Below are 18,138 nucleotides of genomic sequence, written 5' to 3' on the forward strand. Positions count from 1 at the left end.
CCATAACGATCCACGAGTTCATGATTATGACTATAAAACTTCTGTAGTGATGACTTCAATCTTGTAGCAATATAATCCTGTTCCAGAAGCTTATCTGTTAGAGTTCTACAGCGATACAAAAAGTCTGCGTGAAAAAAAAACGGCATAACCGTAGATAACCGTAGATGAATTGAAGCAAAGAACGTGCAGACTGTAACAGTCTTACAGCGTAGAGGCGGTGTGCTACGCACCTGAATGGCTATATATAGAAGATGCGATAAACCATTCCGATTGGTGGTTTGTACGGTCTTGACTATCCTTGCAGATCTCGCACGACCGCCCTTTGCGGAAATATCGATTGTGTTAGTAGATGTCTGTTCGTAATTGGAGGTAGCGAAGCCCAGCCTTCGGGATACCTGACCGAAGAACTCAGAGTATGTCCTACTAGCGGCTGGGCTGCTCTGTTGACGCTTCGGCCTACTCCCAGACCACACATGGATAATTTACAAAACCGCCAGGGTCCCGTCCGATTATTACTTGCTCTTTTGACAGAATGGTTCTAAGAAGTATGTTTTATCGATACCATTCATAATTTTATTAAGAGCAGTGATTAATAGTGTCAGAAATGGGGGAGGGGTTAAGATCCGGGGACTGGAACTCCTTTTAAAAAGTTAAATTCGTGCAAAATTTGAGCATAAATGAGAAATTATAGTGTGGAAAACCCTTTAGACACCTCTTTTTTTTCAAAATCTCTGGACCCACCCCTGCAATTCTCACATAGACAATTTAAATTATTTATTTTGCACAAACACATTTACAGTAAATGGTTATGGCATGAACAAAAACAGTACAATGGAATATACATTACATATAAACTAAATTTATGACCGTGGTTTGACATTGGTGTAATCTGATCAAAATAGATTAATCTATAGTTAAAACTTTGATGTTATATATTAATATAATTTTTGTTAAATTAAATTGACTTACGATTCCAACATGCATTGATGAATTTGATAGTTAGAGATGAGGTTTTGATGAAGAAATTAAATTGTAGTTGTCCAATTTGATTCTTTATTATTAATTAGCAATATTTTAAATTGCTTAAATCGTTGCGCTGTTGTTATAGTTGGTAGCTGACTACACACGGATAAACTGTGCTGTCAGTTTTTCCTCTGAAAGCTATTTGAGAATCTGTCTTGTGGAAAAGAAGTGAAGACTTAATAAATATGCATATACAACGCTTACACATTTCTCCATTTAACGAAACAGTTCATATAGAAGTCATCTTTTTTTTCTAAACGGAATATTGACTTTATTGGAAGACCATTGATCTATTTTAATTGTTTTATCTAATAATTTTAATAAAAAATCGAGAAAAAAAAAACACTTACTAATCGATGCATATGCACTTATTTATTGTTGAATTGAATTGGTGAACTTGGTATTTTTATATATAAGTTTTTTTCTTCCTCATTTATCAAAACTTTTACTTTCCTTATACTTCATTGTACTTGTGAAATATATAATGGGTTGTTTTAAAAACTTAGCGTTCACTGTACTTATCATATTAATTTTAACTATTCAACACTTCAGAGGAGAAAACATTGTGAGGAACTTTACAGAGAATGCTTGTACGTCCAAATCTATAACAATGTAAGTATTCTCAGTCTGAGTATGGGTGTTTCCAATAAAGTATTTATAAAAAAGCGATGGGGTCCGATCTATATATTTTTAAATTGGGATTCCAAGCTATGATTGAGAGGGTGTACAGGGGATACTTCATTCCCACTACATTCCCCCGTACCACTGCCTCTCTACCTACTATCAGCACTTCTGGACCCTTTCATTTTACTCCCGTTTATTGTTTCCAACCATAATCACCGGTTTCCGTATTTATCATTCCCCGTTTCCCATCCCTTCAACCTCCGTTCCTTGCCCCCTTAACATCCGTATCCGTATCCCCTGTTCACCCCATCATTAGTCCATATTACTCCGAATTTAGCACATAATCAGGGGCGGACAGTTTGAAAAGGAGGGATGCCAGCCGGGGTTCCTTAGAAAAAAGGCGGGGGAGGGGGTGCTAGGACACTATTTACCATCTATTAAATCTATTTTACGCATGAAAATGACAAATTTTCCAATATCGTTGCATTTGTGGACCGAAAAGGCATAATTTAATCTGTGTTTTTACGCCATGAATCACCTCTTTTCCATAGGCAGTGTCTGAATTTTAAATGAACTGATTTTTTTTCAGTGAAAAAGATGGCACAACCAAATACAAGCTTGTTTATAAATGCTGTTTGAATTATCAGTTTGTAAATGGAATTTGTGAAGGTATTTTCTTTATTGATATTTTAATTTTTCTTAGTTAATTGTTGATTTTTATGAATATGAAACATGTCGAAACAGTATCTTATAAATCATCTTCATTTGAGCACTTACAAACCATCTTATCTATAGACGTTGCGTACGTTGTTGGTGTCACATTCGACTGAACCGGGGCTGGTTACGAAAACTTAAATATTGCTATTAGAATGTGGAGTTATCAAAGGCAATATAGATATTAAAATGTTCGAAAATGGTTGTTGTTTTAGGATTATAACCATAAATCTTTGAAAGATGCCATCAATTAAGGAGCCGGGAATGCACTATTCGATCACAAGAACGTCCATTTTCATATGTGGACGGGTAACATTATAAAATGCTTGCTTCCCATTTCATCAATATATCTAAGTTGTTTCTTGGCGTATTTTGATAAAACAAACTTTTTTGGGAAGAGCAGTTTGTGCTGCAGACGATGTCATATTTTTCATGACGTAATGATAAGATCAAAGCGTATTACAATATCACAAATATCCGTCCCTTTTGATGTGGACATTGTAAAAATGGAAAGAAATCGATTTGAAGACAAAATGTTTGACATTTTTTTTTAAAGTTATGCGAACAGCTTTTTTTAATCGGGACTTTTTTCAACTATATTGACAATATATTACATAACCCCAATGAAAATATATATAAAATGTTCAATCAGTCTTTTTGTTGAAAGCCTTTTTGTCCGTATTTCAATTATGTCACAAATCTTATTTTTTCGACGTTGGTCATTGGCTACTTTCTTGCTTACCGTTGTAAAAAATAACAACGAATAGTATTTTTACCAAAGTATATTCACGCTTGAAGGACTGTATAAATATTCAGAATATCATGTTTATTCTAAAAAAATAATGAGTTTTATTGTCTATTAGTAGATAAATACGCACGTTTGTTGTGATGTCACGCTGCCTTTTCCCGACGTTTTCTACACGTTGCGTGCTACCCGGTCTTTATCAAAAGCTTTTTTCGTTAGCTTTGAGTGAACTAACAACTATGAAATTTTGAGTTTTACATTTATATATGCTGTAGATAGTATATTCTAAAAAGAGTGGTACTTGGTTGATTATGTATCTTAGCGCAGCATTTTGTCTGTGTCTAACCAAAATGTCACAACATCTAAAAATTGTATATTTTATTTATTCACGCGTACACCATGCGAAATTCGAACGAATTGTTCAAAAAGGCAAATGGTGTTGAGTCGATTTCTTCATATACTTAATAATGTATTCATCCTCCTCTATGATTTTATGATTTCATTTTTTCTTTGGCTTAACAAATGGGTTATATATATATATAATGTAAAACCGTGTCTAACAAAAAATGTCACAAAGCGCATTTTTGACGTTTCCAAAGTAATGTTCTGTTTTGCGACGTAAAAACTCTGTTAACGTCAATTTTGAAAACAATTAAAAGAATTGAAAAGTTACGATACTAGATTGAATTAATACGACTGTGGATGTAATGAACGATTTTAGCGAATCTAATAAAATAATGAAAGAAATGTTGAAAAGAAAACAGGAAAAAGAAATATGAAAATGTTGCCCAACTTTGACCCCCTATAACTTGAAAACGGTCTAAATAACATAAAATCTGCTGTACATTTGTTTACCCGAATTAAATAAAGAACACATTTAAAATAGAATAATTAACATCGAAAAAAAAATCTACGTTTTAATAAAACACGTATTTTTACCCTTTTTGGCCCCTTTTTCTAAAGCGGCAAGGGCAACAAAGTCCAAATTAAATAGGAATCTTAAATCAAATCAACATTTCAGAACAATTCGTCAACCACAACTTAAGTTATCGCACGAAAACGAAGTGTCCCCAGACGACGACGACGACGACGCGGAAGACGACGTCGCCGCCGACCACGACGACTGCGCCATAACATTATACGACCGCAAGTTTTTTTCGTCGTATAATTAAAACGGGAGATTTCGCTCTCAAATTTTCTCAAAGAGGGAGCTTTGCCAAGGTTTTGTTTTCTCGAAATGTTTAGCAATGTTTTATGTTTAGCAACAGACCCTAAAATTCCGAAACGAGTACATGTATCCGGAAATATTAACATACATCTACATAAGAGATATAAAACCAAACAGGAAAGAGATAAACTCACTTTATACGCTTCCACAATTTGATTTCCGGGGGGGGGGGGAGGTTCTGACTTTTTTTGCTTGTAGGTTTGTTGGCTTTCTGATTTAGTGAGGGTGTTTTACTTTTTTTTAGCGCATCACGAAATATGTTTTTATAATTCCTAACATTTTTCTCATAGGATAAAATTTCCTTTAAATCATTTACCATATCAGGATGTAATCTGATCATTTCAATTGACGAAAACGTAGGAAAAAATAATATCGAATCCTATAATTATTAAAAAAAAATGTGTTTTATTTTATGTAAAAAATTAAATATGCACACTTCTTTTTACACGTTACAACTATAGTACCATGTAGGTGGCAATACAAAAAAGACGTCGAAATTTTGCCGTTTTCGACGTTACCAAATATGACACCAACACCGTACGCTACGTTATAGCGTTACACGTGCGACTGCAAAGGCATTGTAAAACAAAACTACAACTTAACTTTAACACATGAATACATATATACCCTAAAATATGCCAATACGGAAACAACAGAAAATAAACACACAAATAAATAAATGCAAAACATGCTAAATAACCGTATTCTAGAAGGGGAAAAATAAAGGCTTGCAGAAAAGTTAAATCATTTTAATTTTTCATACTTCCGTCATTCGATTGACATACAGGGGGCATATGCCTTACGGTAATCGAAAAATCTATAATTTAAGAAATTCTATGAAAATTGGGCGGAATACATGTCTTGATTAAAGGACTTTTGGAATGCATTTGTCTTTGAATTTTAAACATGAAAGTAGGGTGGGGATACCCTACCCTACGTTATTTTACCATTGTCATTTCCCCAAAGGCATGAGTATCTGTCTTTTAGAATGCCCTTTGGGTACATTTGGATCTGGAGGAAAGTGCGACCAGTATTGCCCGGACGGGCATTATGGGCGATTTTGTGCAAAAACCTGTGAATGTATGAAAAATGAGAGGTATGTAGTAGCGGACAAATTTTATAGGGAGATATTGTTTAAATTTATACTGTCTACAGTTGTTAATTTTTACATTTAGCAAATGTAATAAAAAAAAAGAAAACAAATATTTATGTAAAAAGGTTACAACTTGTCAAACTTTAGTATCATATTCATATTCCCCCCCCCCCAAAAAAAAAAAAATTACACAGAATGAATGACACAGTGTTGTGCCAAGTCAAGAATCGATCTTTGTTCCAATGTCGTGTATAAAAAAAAAATGTAAGTTACTGCTCGCCATACTGACTGTTTTTTTTCCGAGAAATCTAACAATTTTCCTTTTACGACTTTGGGTAAAAAATTTATTACTGATTTTCTTTCCGTTTACATTTCAAGTTAAAGATGTATGTATTTTGATCTCGATTTTTTATTTCCATTAAAATACTAAGTTTTCTAAAATTAACGTCTGAGAACAGTAGAAATAAACAACTGTCGACAGTAGAAATGGGATTTACCCACAACTATTCGGTAACAGTGAAAGCCACGACTAAGATTGATCAAAGTGTACCACTTTGAGTAATAAGTCAGAATGAATATGCATAAGATAAGAAATTATCACTCTAAGAAATAACAAACACCTCCTAAAACAATAAAAAACAAGAACAAAAAACATAATCGAAACAAAACGAAACAAAACAAAACATTTTTTTTTGTTTTTGTAGCTATAGTTTACATGACATTACCTTTGTGTAAAATAATTTCTAAAAATGTCTTTTATTACTCAGAATGAGTTTCTAATAAGTGCTATAAAATCACATTGCACGAACACGTTATTTCTATGGCATTGATATACTGGTATGTTACACAATATTTCCTGTTGTTAAAATAGTGCGGAATTGAAATTTGTGTTTAAATCCGGTATGTACATGTACTTAAATAGGATATTTATAAAGTATCAGTCTTTATAAATATCTGACATTAGGTAATTTGCATATACCAAAAAAAAAAGGCAACAAAATAAATTCACTTTATTTTCTAATGCAAAAAACAGTTATAATAATAATAGACTACATGACCAGTTTTTGTTTGTCATTCAGTTGTTGCCCTTTTAAAATGTACCACGAAGAGTTATGGTTCTTGATTGAGTTGTTTGCAATGGAAGATGAATACATTTTTCCCCTCCAAAATACAAATCTGAACGTAGTAAGGAATATTGTTGCTTACACAGGGCCGGCCGTATGTGGATCGAAAAAGCATTATTTGTTCGATATTTTTTTTCTGCTCCGTGCATCACCACTACCATTGGCAGTGTCTGATTTTTATATGGATTTGTCCTTATTATATAGGAGACCATAGTATTGATACAAAATATAATCCACTTGATTTAAAACAATTCGACAGGCTGCACATGATTTCTCCTAGTTCAACCAAATTGTGATTAGACTCATTTTGTGATTACAAATATTAAAATACCATTTTATAGATGCAACGCACGTATATGTATACTAAAACATCTTGTCCCCTTGACCCATTATCAGTTGCACAAAGTTCGAATAAATAATTCTTTATAGATAACTATTAGAATCGAGACTGGATACGTGTGCAACTCAGTTTAGTTTATATCAATGCGAAACATTTGTATCAAAATAGGGTCCGTAAGTCGCGTCACGTGACACGCGGGATTTAACGAGAATATTCGTTTCTGGGTACATACCCAAAATGCATCAGACGAGACTTACGGACCCTATAGTCAACAAAAAGTGATAACAGTTTCATCAAATTCTATTAATGGTGTAGGAAGAGTGGTAGACAGAGAAGGTTACCGTTCTCTTTAAGGAAGTACAGACGGAATGAAGCGGGGACGGACGGACGGACACCCCTGCCACTGTATGGAAAAGGGGGGGGGTAAATATAGCATTCAAAAGCCTACGATACGATCCTTAATTATAAGGATATTATAACAACGATCTTGCAATATCCATTTTTTCACAGATGTGACAAAGCCGTAGGATGCACGTGTTTTCAGAATTGTGAGTAAAATTTAAAACTACTGTTGATTGATTCAGAAGATCTCCACATTTTTCGGAGGTTTATTTATTGTGCATTTTCTTATTCGATTCTGATTGTTAGTTTCCATCATTTTTTATGCTTAGTGTGTATTCTATTTTAGAAATTTATTAAACTCGCAATTACTATTCTACAAATCACTCGGACATAACGTGTTTACCTCTATTCTTAATTCGAGACTTAATAAATTGTCAGATGAGATTGGGATTATTATTGATGCCCAGGGTGGATTTCGAAAGGGTTATTCTGTTTAGGATAGTATGTTCTTCATGCATGCTTTAATTTCATTATATTTGAATTCGGGTAAAAAATTATTTTGTGCCTTCGTAGATTTTAGAAAGGCATTTGACACTGTGTGGAGGGTGGGACTTTTGCGAAAACTTGTAAAAAATAATATTGGTGGGAAAATGTTTAATGTCATATTGAATATGTACACTGATATTAAGTCTTGTGTTAAGAGTGGGGAATTAATAACTGAATTCTTTCCTTGTGAAATTGGTGTAAGGCAGGGAGAAAAGTTATCTCCCTTTCTCTTTGTCTTATACCTTAATGACTTGGAAGAATATTTGTCAGAAAACTCTGTGGATGGTTTAAAAATGTCGGCACCAGAGTTACAAAAGGCACTTTCTGTCTTTGAAAAATATTGTACTGATTGGAAATTGAGTGTAAATGTAGCAAATACTAAGGTTGTTATCTTCTCTAAAAGGAAATCACAACAACATGTTTTTTTTAAATTGTTTAATCAAAATATAGAAATAAAAGACTCCTATGTTTACTTGGGTCTTTTATTTAATTACAATGGAAATTTTGTCCAAGCACGGAAAAATTGGTTGATCAAGCTCAGAAAGCTCTTTATGCACTATATAAAAAGATTCAAAATATTTCCATTCCGATTGATCTGCAATTAAAATTGTTTGATGTATTGGTTGTTCCTATTTTGACATACTCTTCGGAAATTTGGGGGTTTGAAAATAAGGCTAATGTTGAAAAATTACATCTTCAGTTCTGCAAACGTATACTGGGTGTTAGATCATCTACACCAAACTTTATGGTTTATGGGGAACTTGGGAGATTTCCACTTGAACTGCAGATCAAACTGAAAATGGTTGGATTTTGGCATAAAGTAGCTTCTAGTGATAATAAACTGTCTGGCAAATTATACAAATTATTATTCTACATGTGTGAACATGGTGAATATAATTTTAAGTGGATTAACTATTTAAAATCTATATTTGATAACTGTGGACTCAGTGAAATATGGAATATCCAAGAGAATGTTGATGGTAATCTTATGAAAATTAACGTTAAGCAGCGTCTTCAAGACCAGTTTATTCAAAAATGGTTTACTGATATGAACGACTCGTCTAGAGGTGAATATTATTCTAATTTTAAACATGAATTTCAATTGGAGCCTTATCTTTTAAAATTAAAGTTGAGTTACCGGATAAATGTTTGTAGATCAAGGGTATGTAATATAAAGTTTCCCATTGAAACGGGAAGGTGGAGGAATATCCTAAGGGAAGATAGAATATGTAGAACTTGTGGATCTGGTCTTGGGGACGAATATCATTATTTTTGTGAGTGTAATAATAATGTAGTTTTAGACTTAAGAAGAAAATTTATACCATCATATTATACGAGGTATCCAAGTAGAGAAAAATGTATGGCATGATAAAATTTTGCAATATAAAGGTATTAATAAATGTGTCGATATTCATGCAAAAACTGCAAAAGATGTTTAATTAGATATGTTATTTGTATGCAATAATATTGTGAAAATATTGTCTTGATAACTTTATGTGTGATATTTTGTGTTTATATGTATGTACTTTATATTTATATATACATTTATATACTCCTGTTACGCAGTACTCTGCGGCTGAGTTTTTTTCTAATAAACAGTAAACAGTAAACAGACAACATTGATAAATGATAGTTTTCTACAGCTAAATATGGGGACATCAAATGCACAAAAAATCGTAGTCTCTTGTAGGAGAATCCCCACTGTGATCTTTTGTTGCTCTGTCTTGTTCAGTGTCACTAAAAAATGGTCTAGTTTCTTTGTTTTTCCAGGGGCTGTCAATTATTGTTGCCTCAAGTGCTGGAAGTCATCCGGCGGAGTAATAATAGATTAAAACTTAACATTGTTAAAACATAAAGGTATCCACCCCTCTAAGTTAAGTTTTCGAGTCCACCTTTGCTCCCTCTTTTGAGGGAGGTTGAAATTTATTAAGGTTACATATTGGAAATCCAGACCACCGCTTGCTCAGTACATACTGCAATTATAGGTTTGGCTTAAATATAGGCCATATTAACTACAATCGATACCACACATGTTGCATTTTCATTGTGTAATGCAAATTTGTTAAAAATTAAATTTCATTAATCCACATAAAAAGACGAGTAAAACAACATTAAACTGTGTCTTTCCATGAAATATCAAGTTTCATTACGGCACCGGAATGAAATGATACAATGGCTCAATTTTCATTGGAATTACGTCAGTTGATAACGGTTGAAATCCGGGCAACCAACAGGTGAATCACTTATTTACTAAGCATGTACTCTTGAAAGACTTTGTATGTCGTGATAGAATCGTTTTTTTATGTCACTAAATTTTGTTTCTATATGCGTGTTATATTGTTATTACATATTCTTTGATGTGTGTGTCTATTTTCTTGCCCTGGATTTTGTTCTTTTTAATTTACCTTCGAATCCTGGTTCCCTTGATTTCCCATTCAAACTTGTTGAAAATCTACATGTTGAATCGATATCAACAATGGTATCTCATAAAATATATTTGAAATACATTCTTTTAAAAAGGTTCCCTTTTTGAAGTCATTGCGTTGGTTTCCAATTTTCCGGTTTTCACTGCGATATTGCCATTTGCTTTATGAACTGCATAGATTTGATCAGTTCGGCAATTCGTTAGATCCAGACACTTTGAAAAGGAGGGGTGCCATTCGGGTGGTGGTGCTAGAACATTACCATTTTTCCCATTCAATTTTACATATTATGGAAATGACAAATTTTTCAATAAAAAGGAGGTGCCAACTCCTTGCACACCCCTCTGGATCCGCCACTGTTATCCTTTGGTCATATAACCTTAAACTGACAGTCATCGCATCATGCAAATATCGACGATCTTTCAGCCACTATGATGTGTCTATCGATAATGATTTTATGTACACCACTGGGCATAAGTCTTTCAGTATTTCAGTAGACACTGACTCCTCCAATGCACTTGCACTTTGCTTTATGGTTTTTGTGGCAACTATTCTACTCATTTATTTTAAGGTTTAAAAAAGTTTTTATTTGTATTTCTGCATCATTTCAATTGTTTCTGTTCCCTAGATTTTACCACGGAGAAGCATATATTCACTTATTTTTTGCTCCGTGCTTATCCGGGTGTAAAAAAAAAATAGGCCCACAGCAGTGCTAATCTTATCGTAAAAGGCAACTAAATAGTGCTCAGAACCCTGGCCGGGGGCTAGGGCGCTCTGCCCGCAGAGCAACTGGATTGTGTGCCCCAGGTGGTGGAATGGGGTAACCCTAGCATGTTACATGCTGGGGACGTCAGGCCATAATACGGAAAACCTGACCGCAAACCATAGTGGTGCAACGTGTTGGGAAAGATGTCACGTTCCTCGCACGTTAAAGAACCCTCCTGTGTTATTCTCTCGGAGTAGGAACCATAGGGCTCCGCCACAGAAGGCTAAATTGCCCGACCCTACCCAAGTCTCCCTTTTTCCAGTGGCAATAAAAAAATCATCCACCGCATTATCCTTGTGTCTCATCCTATTTTTCATTTTATCATCATTTCATGTTCATTTTATCATCTATTTCATGTTCATATATAATAATGTAGCTGAAATACTGCTGCTCAGGCGTTAAACCCCATCAATCAATCAATCAATCAATCAATCAATCAATCAATCAATCACTTATTTTTCATACAGGTACACAGCCAATTGGAACCACAGAACATTTCAACGAGTCCGATTACATCGCTCGTAACACAACATGTAAGTAAATGTCAACAGTTAATGTGTAGACATTTATCCACCAACAGTGAAAACAGTGAAATCGAAAGCATGCTCATTCAATAGTATCATGCAATATGAAGCATACATGTTCCAGGGAAAAGACCATGAATGAAACATGGACATATGTTGCAAAGCGTTTAATGAAGCATATGAGCAACCAGCTATGAAACCAGAAATAATGTACATATCGAAAAGATCATAAGGAGATAGAAGCACCAACCGAGTTGTTCACACATGTTCAGTGGTACAATGTAGAAAATTAAGGAGAGATAAACGCGTACTAATGTAAAAATTAACTTCGTTTCATATCGATGAACTTGGTCTTCATTCTGCTATATCGTATAAAATAAAAACTGAACTTAGTTTTGATGTTGTCATGTTTTGTTAGACAAATTAAATGATTGCATCATTGTAATTTGTCTAATTGATTTCAGCTGAAAAACCAAGCAAAAATTTGTGCCTTCAAATTTCGATAATTCTATGCTGTACGATATTTTCATTCACAATGTTGACGATATCAACGTCGTATTTGAGTTTATGGTGAGTAAGATATATACTACATTTGTATATATATATTCTCATTTCTCACAAGATATCTATAGTACAATTTACAATTTGAAACATGCATTTGATAGGGCAGCAAAACAAAGTCACGGAATATCCAGGGTACTAGTTACACGAAAGGTTCTACTAAATACAAAAACATCATTAAACTTGTCGGGACAAGCAAACCCGAGAAAGAGAAAGTTACACAAACGCCAATATCATAGTTTTATTCCATAAAACAATAACAAACGAAGCAATGCAAAACAAACCGTTCAAAAATAAATGTATATCTATCTTTACAATCAATGATTTAAGGAGGTAGACCTAGAGTAAGGAACACAACTCTTACAAATCAATGGAAAGTTTATTTTCAGCATTTCACATCAAGCATCAAAGTAACTTGGATTGATATCATTCTGTTTCAAATAAAAGCTTGATAAACTTTTGGTGAAATTGAAAATGATACAAACATATCACTGATTTCAAGAGTTATGTACCTTCCGCTATGTCTACCTCCTTAAACACAACATCAGTGAGAATAAATATGACCAAGTAGAAATAAACAGAAGGAATAACTACACCATTCAGCGCTATACCATAGCGTGAAGGTTGTTTACCTGTCTTAACTTTACGAAACATACCGTGCAGATTATTCAGAATGTATAATTGTCCCATAATTGTACATGTAATTTCGCACCTGGTATTAGTAACCCTACTAAACTATGATTTATGTGTTTTGTTCCAGGGACTGGTAATCTTTTATAAAGGCGTACTGGAGCATCGTGTAAAAGAACAACATCTTACGATTTCAACCAAAACACAGCTTAACAATCTCTTCTACATAGGAAATTCATTATGCTCATAAATTCACCATTTCATGACCATTACAATGTGTTCATAAATTGTACTAAAACAAAATAATATAAAATGAAATATCTTTTACTGTCATCTTTTTATGTCAGTTGGCTTTTTCCTTTGATATGCAAATTTCAGTATTACTCCGATGATGATGATAAGAAATGCAGTGCCCACACCAATTGAACCATATATAATTATTTTACTCACACCGGTATTGGTAGGCTTGAAAAGAAAAAGAACCAAAACATATGCAACTAACACATGTGACTGCGAACATTATCAATACATCGACATATGACACGTTTCAATGACATAGTGTAACAGTTTTGAGTGTACTTTATGTTTTTAAAACACCGATGCTTCATTCCTTGCATTGTATATGGTGGAACCTCTTGGTGATGGATTTGGCTCCCTCTTTCGATAGATTTGGTTATGAGTACCTTTTGTATACAACTAATATTTTGATTATGATCTTCCTACATATTTGATTTTAATGCTGCTGATGAGAGGTTACTCCTTGAAACACGTGTACAGCATATCGAAATTTACAATATATAAAACTGGTATTTTTGTATTTAAAAACATTTTACAAGAATCGTTTTTTTGTAGAAAGAAGCTTCCTGGTGTTAAGTTATTATAGATTATTAATAATTATCCCTTTTACTTTTTATATTATAACATATTGATTGATTATTGTGGTTTAACGCCCGAGCAGCAATATTTCAGCTATATTGAGGCGATACATTTGAAACTCGAGAATTACGACTCTGTAATATTTCGCTTGTTGCATTATAAAAAGTGAAATATTATAGAGTTGTAATTCTTGAGTTTCAAATCATTTAATTTTTAATACTGTATTTTATTATTGATCTTTTAAAATGTAGAGCACTAGATCGTTCATTCTCGAATGTAAAAATGAATTAGACTTGAGTGTTATTTATTGTCGTATTGCTTTTTTATCAAATCTTGTAACATGAATTGAGATTTTTCCATTGTTCTTTTTCCCAAAATCAATATGAGAATCAGACAAGGTGCTCTATCAAGAAATCTTGTATGATATTGCATGAAAGGTCACCTGTTACCATAGAACTCAATTGGAAACATCCATGCAATATCCAATCTCATTAGAATAAATACAGCACTTGGACATCTCCACCTCTAACGAAAATGACTCCGCTCAGAACAAGAGCACAATTTATCCGTGCCTGTATATCTCTCTTTGGTCAATTATCAATTTACGGGTGTGGTCAATTCATGTCACAAATCATTTAAAGCACATCCTTTGCTATTTATCCAAATAGACTTCTCGCCGTGCGGGCTCCAAGTCTATTTGAATAACTCGTAAGACCGTGCTATAAATATAACATGCAATCAAGAAAATGCGAAGCAAATGCTCGATATCTACTACCGAATTACCTTTACATTGTTTTCATCCATTCGTGGTAATATGCGGGAGAACAAATGCCAGGAACAAAATCAAATTCTTGTTCATTTCTTTTAGAAATACTCGAAACTTTGGAACGCAACAGTTACTCCTAAAAGCGATGAATAAATGAATTGTGTGATTATAAAATAATTTGTCAACAACACTTCTTCCGCCCCGTGCAGGTCCGGGTGTTAAAAGAATAGGCCTGCAGCAGCGCTAAGCTTGTCGTAAAAGGCGACTAAGTAGTGCTCAGAACCCTAGCTGGGGGCTAGGGCGCTCTGCCCACAGAGCAACTGGGATGTGTGCCCCAGGTGGTGGAATGGGGTACCCCTGGCGTGTTACATGCTGGGGTTGTCAGGCTATAATACGGAAAACCTGACCGCAAACCATAGTGGTGCACCGTGTTGGGAAGGATACCACGTTCCTCGCACGTTAAAGAACCCTACTATGGTATTCTCGGAGTAGGAACCATAGGGCTCCGCCACAGGAGGCTAAATTGCCCGACCCTACCCATCTCTCCCTATTTCCAGTGGCAATCAAAATTTGTCGACCCCATTGTCCTTGTGTCCCATCCCATTTTTCATTTCATCATCATTTCATGTTCATTTTATCATCAATTTCATGTTCATCGTCTGAATATAGCTGAAATGTTGCTGCCCGGACGTTAAACCCCAACAAACACTTCTTCCTGTATATATGTAACAAAGTCCAGCGCCCTAGATCACTAGGCCAGCTAGGTTATATAAAATATAGCTTTCGCTGGCCGGGTCATTCCTCCTAGTAGGTTTAATCTAGAGCTCTAACTTGGTACACGATGTATGGTAGTACGGGACAGATCATCTAGGTGTTATTATGTAGGATAGAGGATCAAATTAATGATGCATGTCACAACAAATCAATATTACACAAACGTCTCAGAATGTGACGACTCTATTCGCTACACTGCTCCATCGGATCAACTTGATACAGGGAAGGTACAGAAATGTATCTTTGAAGGTTAATGTAACAGCAAATATATATAATAAACATATGTATCACAGATGTAAGTTCAAAAGTCGACAGTTACGAAGAAAATCTGAAGCTTAGTATTGTTTGAATGGTTGACTTTGTATTTAAAACGATTCAAACGCAATCATTTGCTTTATGTATTAAACGCAATGCTAAATCTCAGATACTTAGATATGCTTTGAATATTGATAATGGAAAATACACTTAGACATTAGTTTGTTTTCCAAACTCAAAACAAAGCAAGAACATTTGCAAGACTATGATCTCACCATCAATTTTACTTCCCTTATTTTGAATCATGTGGCCATTCGGCAAAAGTGGAAAGAGCGGAAAGTTTACCCGATAAAATAGGTGTTCTAAAATTGCTATTTTAGGTTATGTTACGGATAATACTGAATAGAAACAGACAGACAATAAATTAGGAACGAATTTTTAAGGGTGTTCCAGTAAATAACTGTATATAAACAACGGAAAGCTCTTTTTTCACAAACATTACCGTTTTCAAGCATTTTATTTATTGCTGACAATTTAACGTCGAAAAGAATACAAATGGATTATATCTTAAACTTTGATACATAAAACTTACGTTATATTGTCCTTGTCGTCTCCCATAATAGGAAAGTGTGCTTCAGCAGAGTATTTGCTGTTAACATTTTGAACCAATGGAAACTTTCCTTTCACTCTGGCAGTTACAGAAAAAGTTGTAAAAGTTGTATTTTCAGGCCCAAAATTGTTTATCAAGCACCTGATACTTGTATTTCTACCAGGATATAATGTTCCTTAATGCAAAAGGAAGCAAGTACTAGTACGTATATTGTTAGTAAAGATGTTTGAAGGTAGCATATTTCGCCTTGGCCCAATCGTATTTGTCGGAAGTTGAAAAGTTCCAAGACATTATTTGAAAACCTACTCAGCTTTGTATTATGTTTCCGGGACATTTTGTTATAAAGTAAATACATACGGATCATGTGTTTGATCAAGGACAATATTATTGGTTATAAACTATTGATATTGACTTAAGAAGTAGCATGTAAGGGTTTTAAAATTTTCTCTTGCTACAAATGTAAAACTTAATGGAACAGCTTCGCTTACCATCGTTTGCAAGAATATTCATTTCAGCAATTGTTGGTTTAGCAGTGTGTTGATATTTTCTTTGAAATCTTCCCACACCGTCGTGTCGCTTAATGGCTATTGCAAAATTCTAAAAAATAAAGCCAATAAGATACATTATTTGAATGAAACCTGTGTCGATTGCCTGGTAAAAATTTCCACATCCTGGTATAATACCAAAAACCCCATTGGTTTCTGTTGTATTCTGCACATTTAAAGTTCAATAATTTTTCCAGAAAGTTAAAAAATGTTAACTTTCACAAGTTTTCTTATAGAAGAGACACTTTTTACAAAATATCAGCATGCATTTAATGGTTTCTGAGACAGAACGGAGAAGTGAATGTAGATAGGTATTAGACATGATTCTACTTTTGTTTTGATAATTAGAAATTTCAAGGGGCTTAAGTTTTAGTAATTTCAGTCTCTACATCTTACTTAAAATCTTTGGTGTTCAGTGTTTGTCTTGTATGGTGAGTATAAAAATGTTACCAAGTTTGCATTTACGGGTCGAATGATAAAAAAGTGTATCATGCAGTAAGAACTACTTTCGTTTTCACGGACTACTAGTATTTCTTCGTATGTGGAGGCGACTGGTTCCCTTAATAGTTTTTTTTATCACCTGAATAACAGAGCTAATAAACTAGCGGAGTGATACGTTTTTTATATCAGAAAGCGGTAAAAAGGTCATTGACGGAGATTACCTGTTCAGGGACTATGATTTCAGATACAACAATAAAAACATCTGATTCAAAGTAAACAGACACAGGACCTCTTGCTAGTTGTGTGTAATTATCACTATGCAGAACAAAACTATCCGCTAGAGCTGTATCGTTAAGCCCCTTCAATTTCGCTACTAATGTGATGTTGTGTCCTAAATAAACGAGACATTTAGATTAAGAGTAAGGTTTTGTAAGATCAGGCAAACTAGGAAATATCAGAAACATACATGTGGAAAACCCACCGATCTGACAATATAATTTCACTCAAGGATGATTTCTCTTATGAAAAGGCCATTATTTGATCTCTGCATCACTGGATTTGCTTAAACATGTTTTAAAAGAATGTCAGAAAGTGAGATATTTTGAAGAGTTATCTACCCCCGAAATGCTCATTTTGCGTCTATTTCAATGAAATTATAACCCAATTTACCAAAATCATATGGCAATTCCGGTCTTTTTCCCTTGATAGGCAAGCACTTTGAAGTGAACTAGTGTTCTATGTGTTTTCTTATGCTTTCTATGAGTTGCTCTGGTATTTTTCTTGATTTTGTCTTTTGATAAATACTAATTGTATGTAACATTGATAGAAATAATCTTAGTATGACATGTCGTAGTAAATGGCTGGATATAGTGCATATGAAACACTTCTAACCAATGCAACGAAACTAAGAGTATTACAACACTTTATTAACATTTTTGTAAAAAAATCTTTGTAATACTATATAGTTGTATAACTTTTGTTATTGTGGCATAATACTACAACATTTATTGCCTATTTAATGCTTGACATTGCTCCACTAAACCCATTCTTTTAGAATCGTAGTGACCGATCATTTGTAATACCTGTAGTTTTGATGGTTTCGTCACTCTCTAATTTTTTAGCTAGCTTTTGGTAACTGTGAGAATTCTTTAACTGTATAGTTCGTTCTATGTGTTGTATGTTGAGATA

The 18,138-nt window shown here is 34.0% G+C and overlaps 2 protein-coding genes across 3 annotated transcripts in view; one reads left to right on the plus strand and one right to left on the minus strand.

The window, feature by feature from the left end:
• The first annotated feature begins 1,477 nt into the window (after positions 1-1,477).
• Positions 1,478-13,005, plus strand: LOC148626203 (uncharacterized). Of its 2 annotated transcripts, XM_088570033.1 has the most exons (7): positions 1,478-1,635; positions 2,237-2,316; positions 5,322-5,430; positions 7,402-7,439; positions 11,436-11,501; positions 11,957-12,062; positions 12,814-13,005. In XM_088570033.1, the coding sequence occupies exons 1-7, from the start codon at positions 1,508-1,510 to the stop codon at positions 12,821-12,823; spliced, it is 537 nt and encodes a 178-aa protein (XP_088426159.1). In that variant the 5' UTR covers positions 1,478-1,507; the 3' UTR covers positions 12,824-13,005. The 2 variants fall into 2 exon arrangements, with proteins under 2 accessions (XP_088426159.1, XP_088426160.1); XM_088570034.1 differs by lacking the exon at positions 11,957-12,062.
• The window catches only part of LOC148626204 (uncharacterized), a 54,983-nt gene continuing 49,839 nt past the window's right edge, over positions 12,995-18,138 (minus strand). The window contains exons 22-25 of the mRNA XM_088570004.1: positions 16,453-16,561; positions 15,947-16,003; positions 14,343-14,461; positions 12,995-13,148 (exon numbers count right to left, since the gene is read on the minus strand). The gene's annotated coding sequence lies outside the window, so the exon portion shown is untranslated. The remainder of the gene's footprint in view (positions 13,149-14,342; positions 14,462-15,946; positions 16,004-16,452; positions 16,562-18,138) is intronic.

The sequence above is a fragment of the Perna viridis genome, chromosome 2 (assembly GCF_037379345.1).
Source record: "Perna viridis isolate PV_CMFRI_1.1 ecotype Kerala chromosome 2, ASM3737934v1, whole genome shotgun sequence".
In the NCBI taxonomy this organism is placed as follows: domain Eukaryota; kingdom Metazoa; phylum Mollusca; class Bivalvia; order Mytilida; family Mytilidae; genus Perna; species Perna viridis.

Excerpts from the sequence above, each read along its gene's own strand:
- LOC148626203 (XM_088570033.1), top strand. The coding sequence starts at position 1,508 with ATGGGTTGTTTTAAAAACTTAGCGTTCACTGTACTTATCATATTAATT. Across the intron at positions 1,636-2,236 it reads ACGTCCAAATCTATAACAAT|TGAAAAAGATGGCACAACCA; the intron begins GTAAGTATTCTC and ends ATTTTTTTTCAG. Across the intron at positions 7,440-11,435 it reads ATGCACGTGTTTTCAGAATT|GTACACAGCCAATTGGAACC; the intron begins GTGAGTAAAATT and ends TTTTTCATACAG.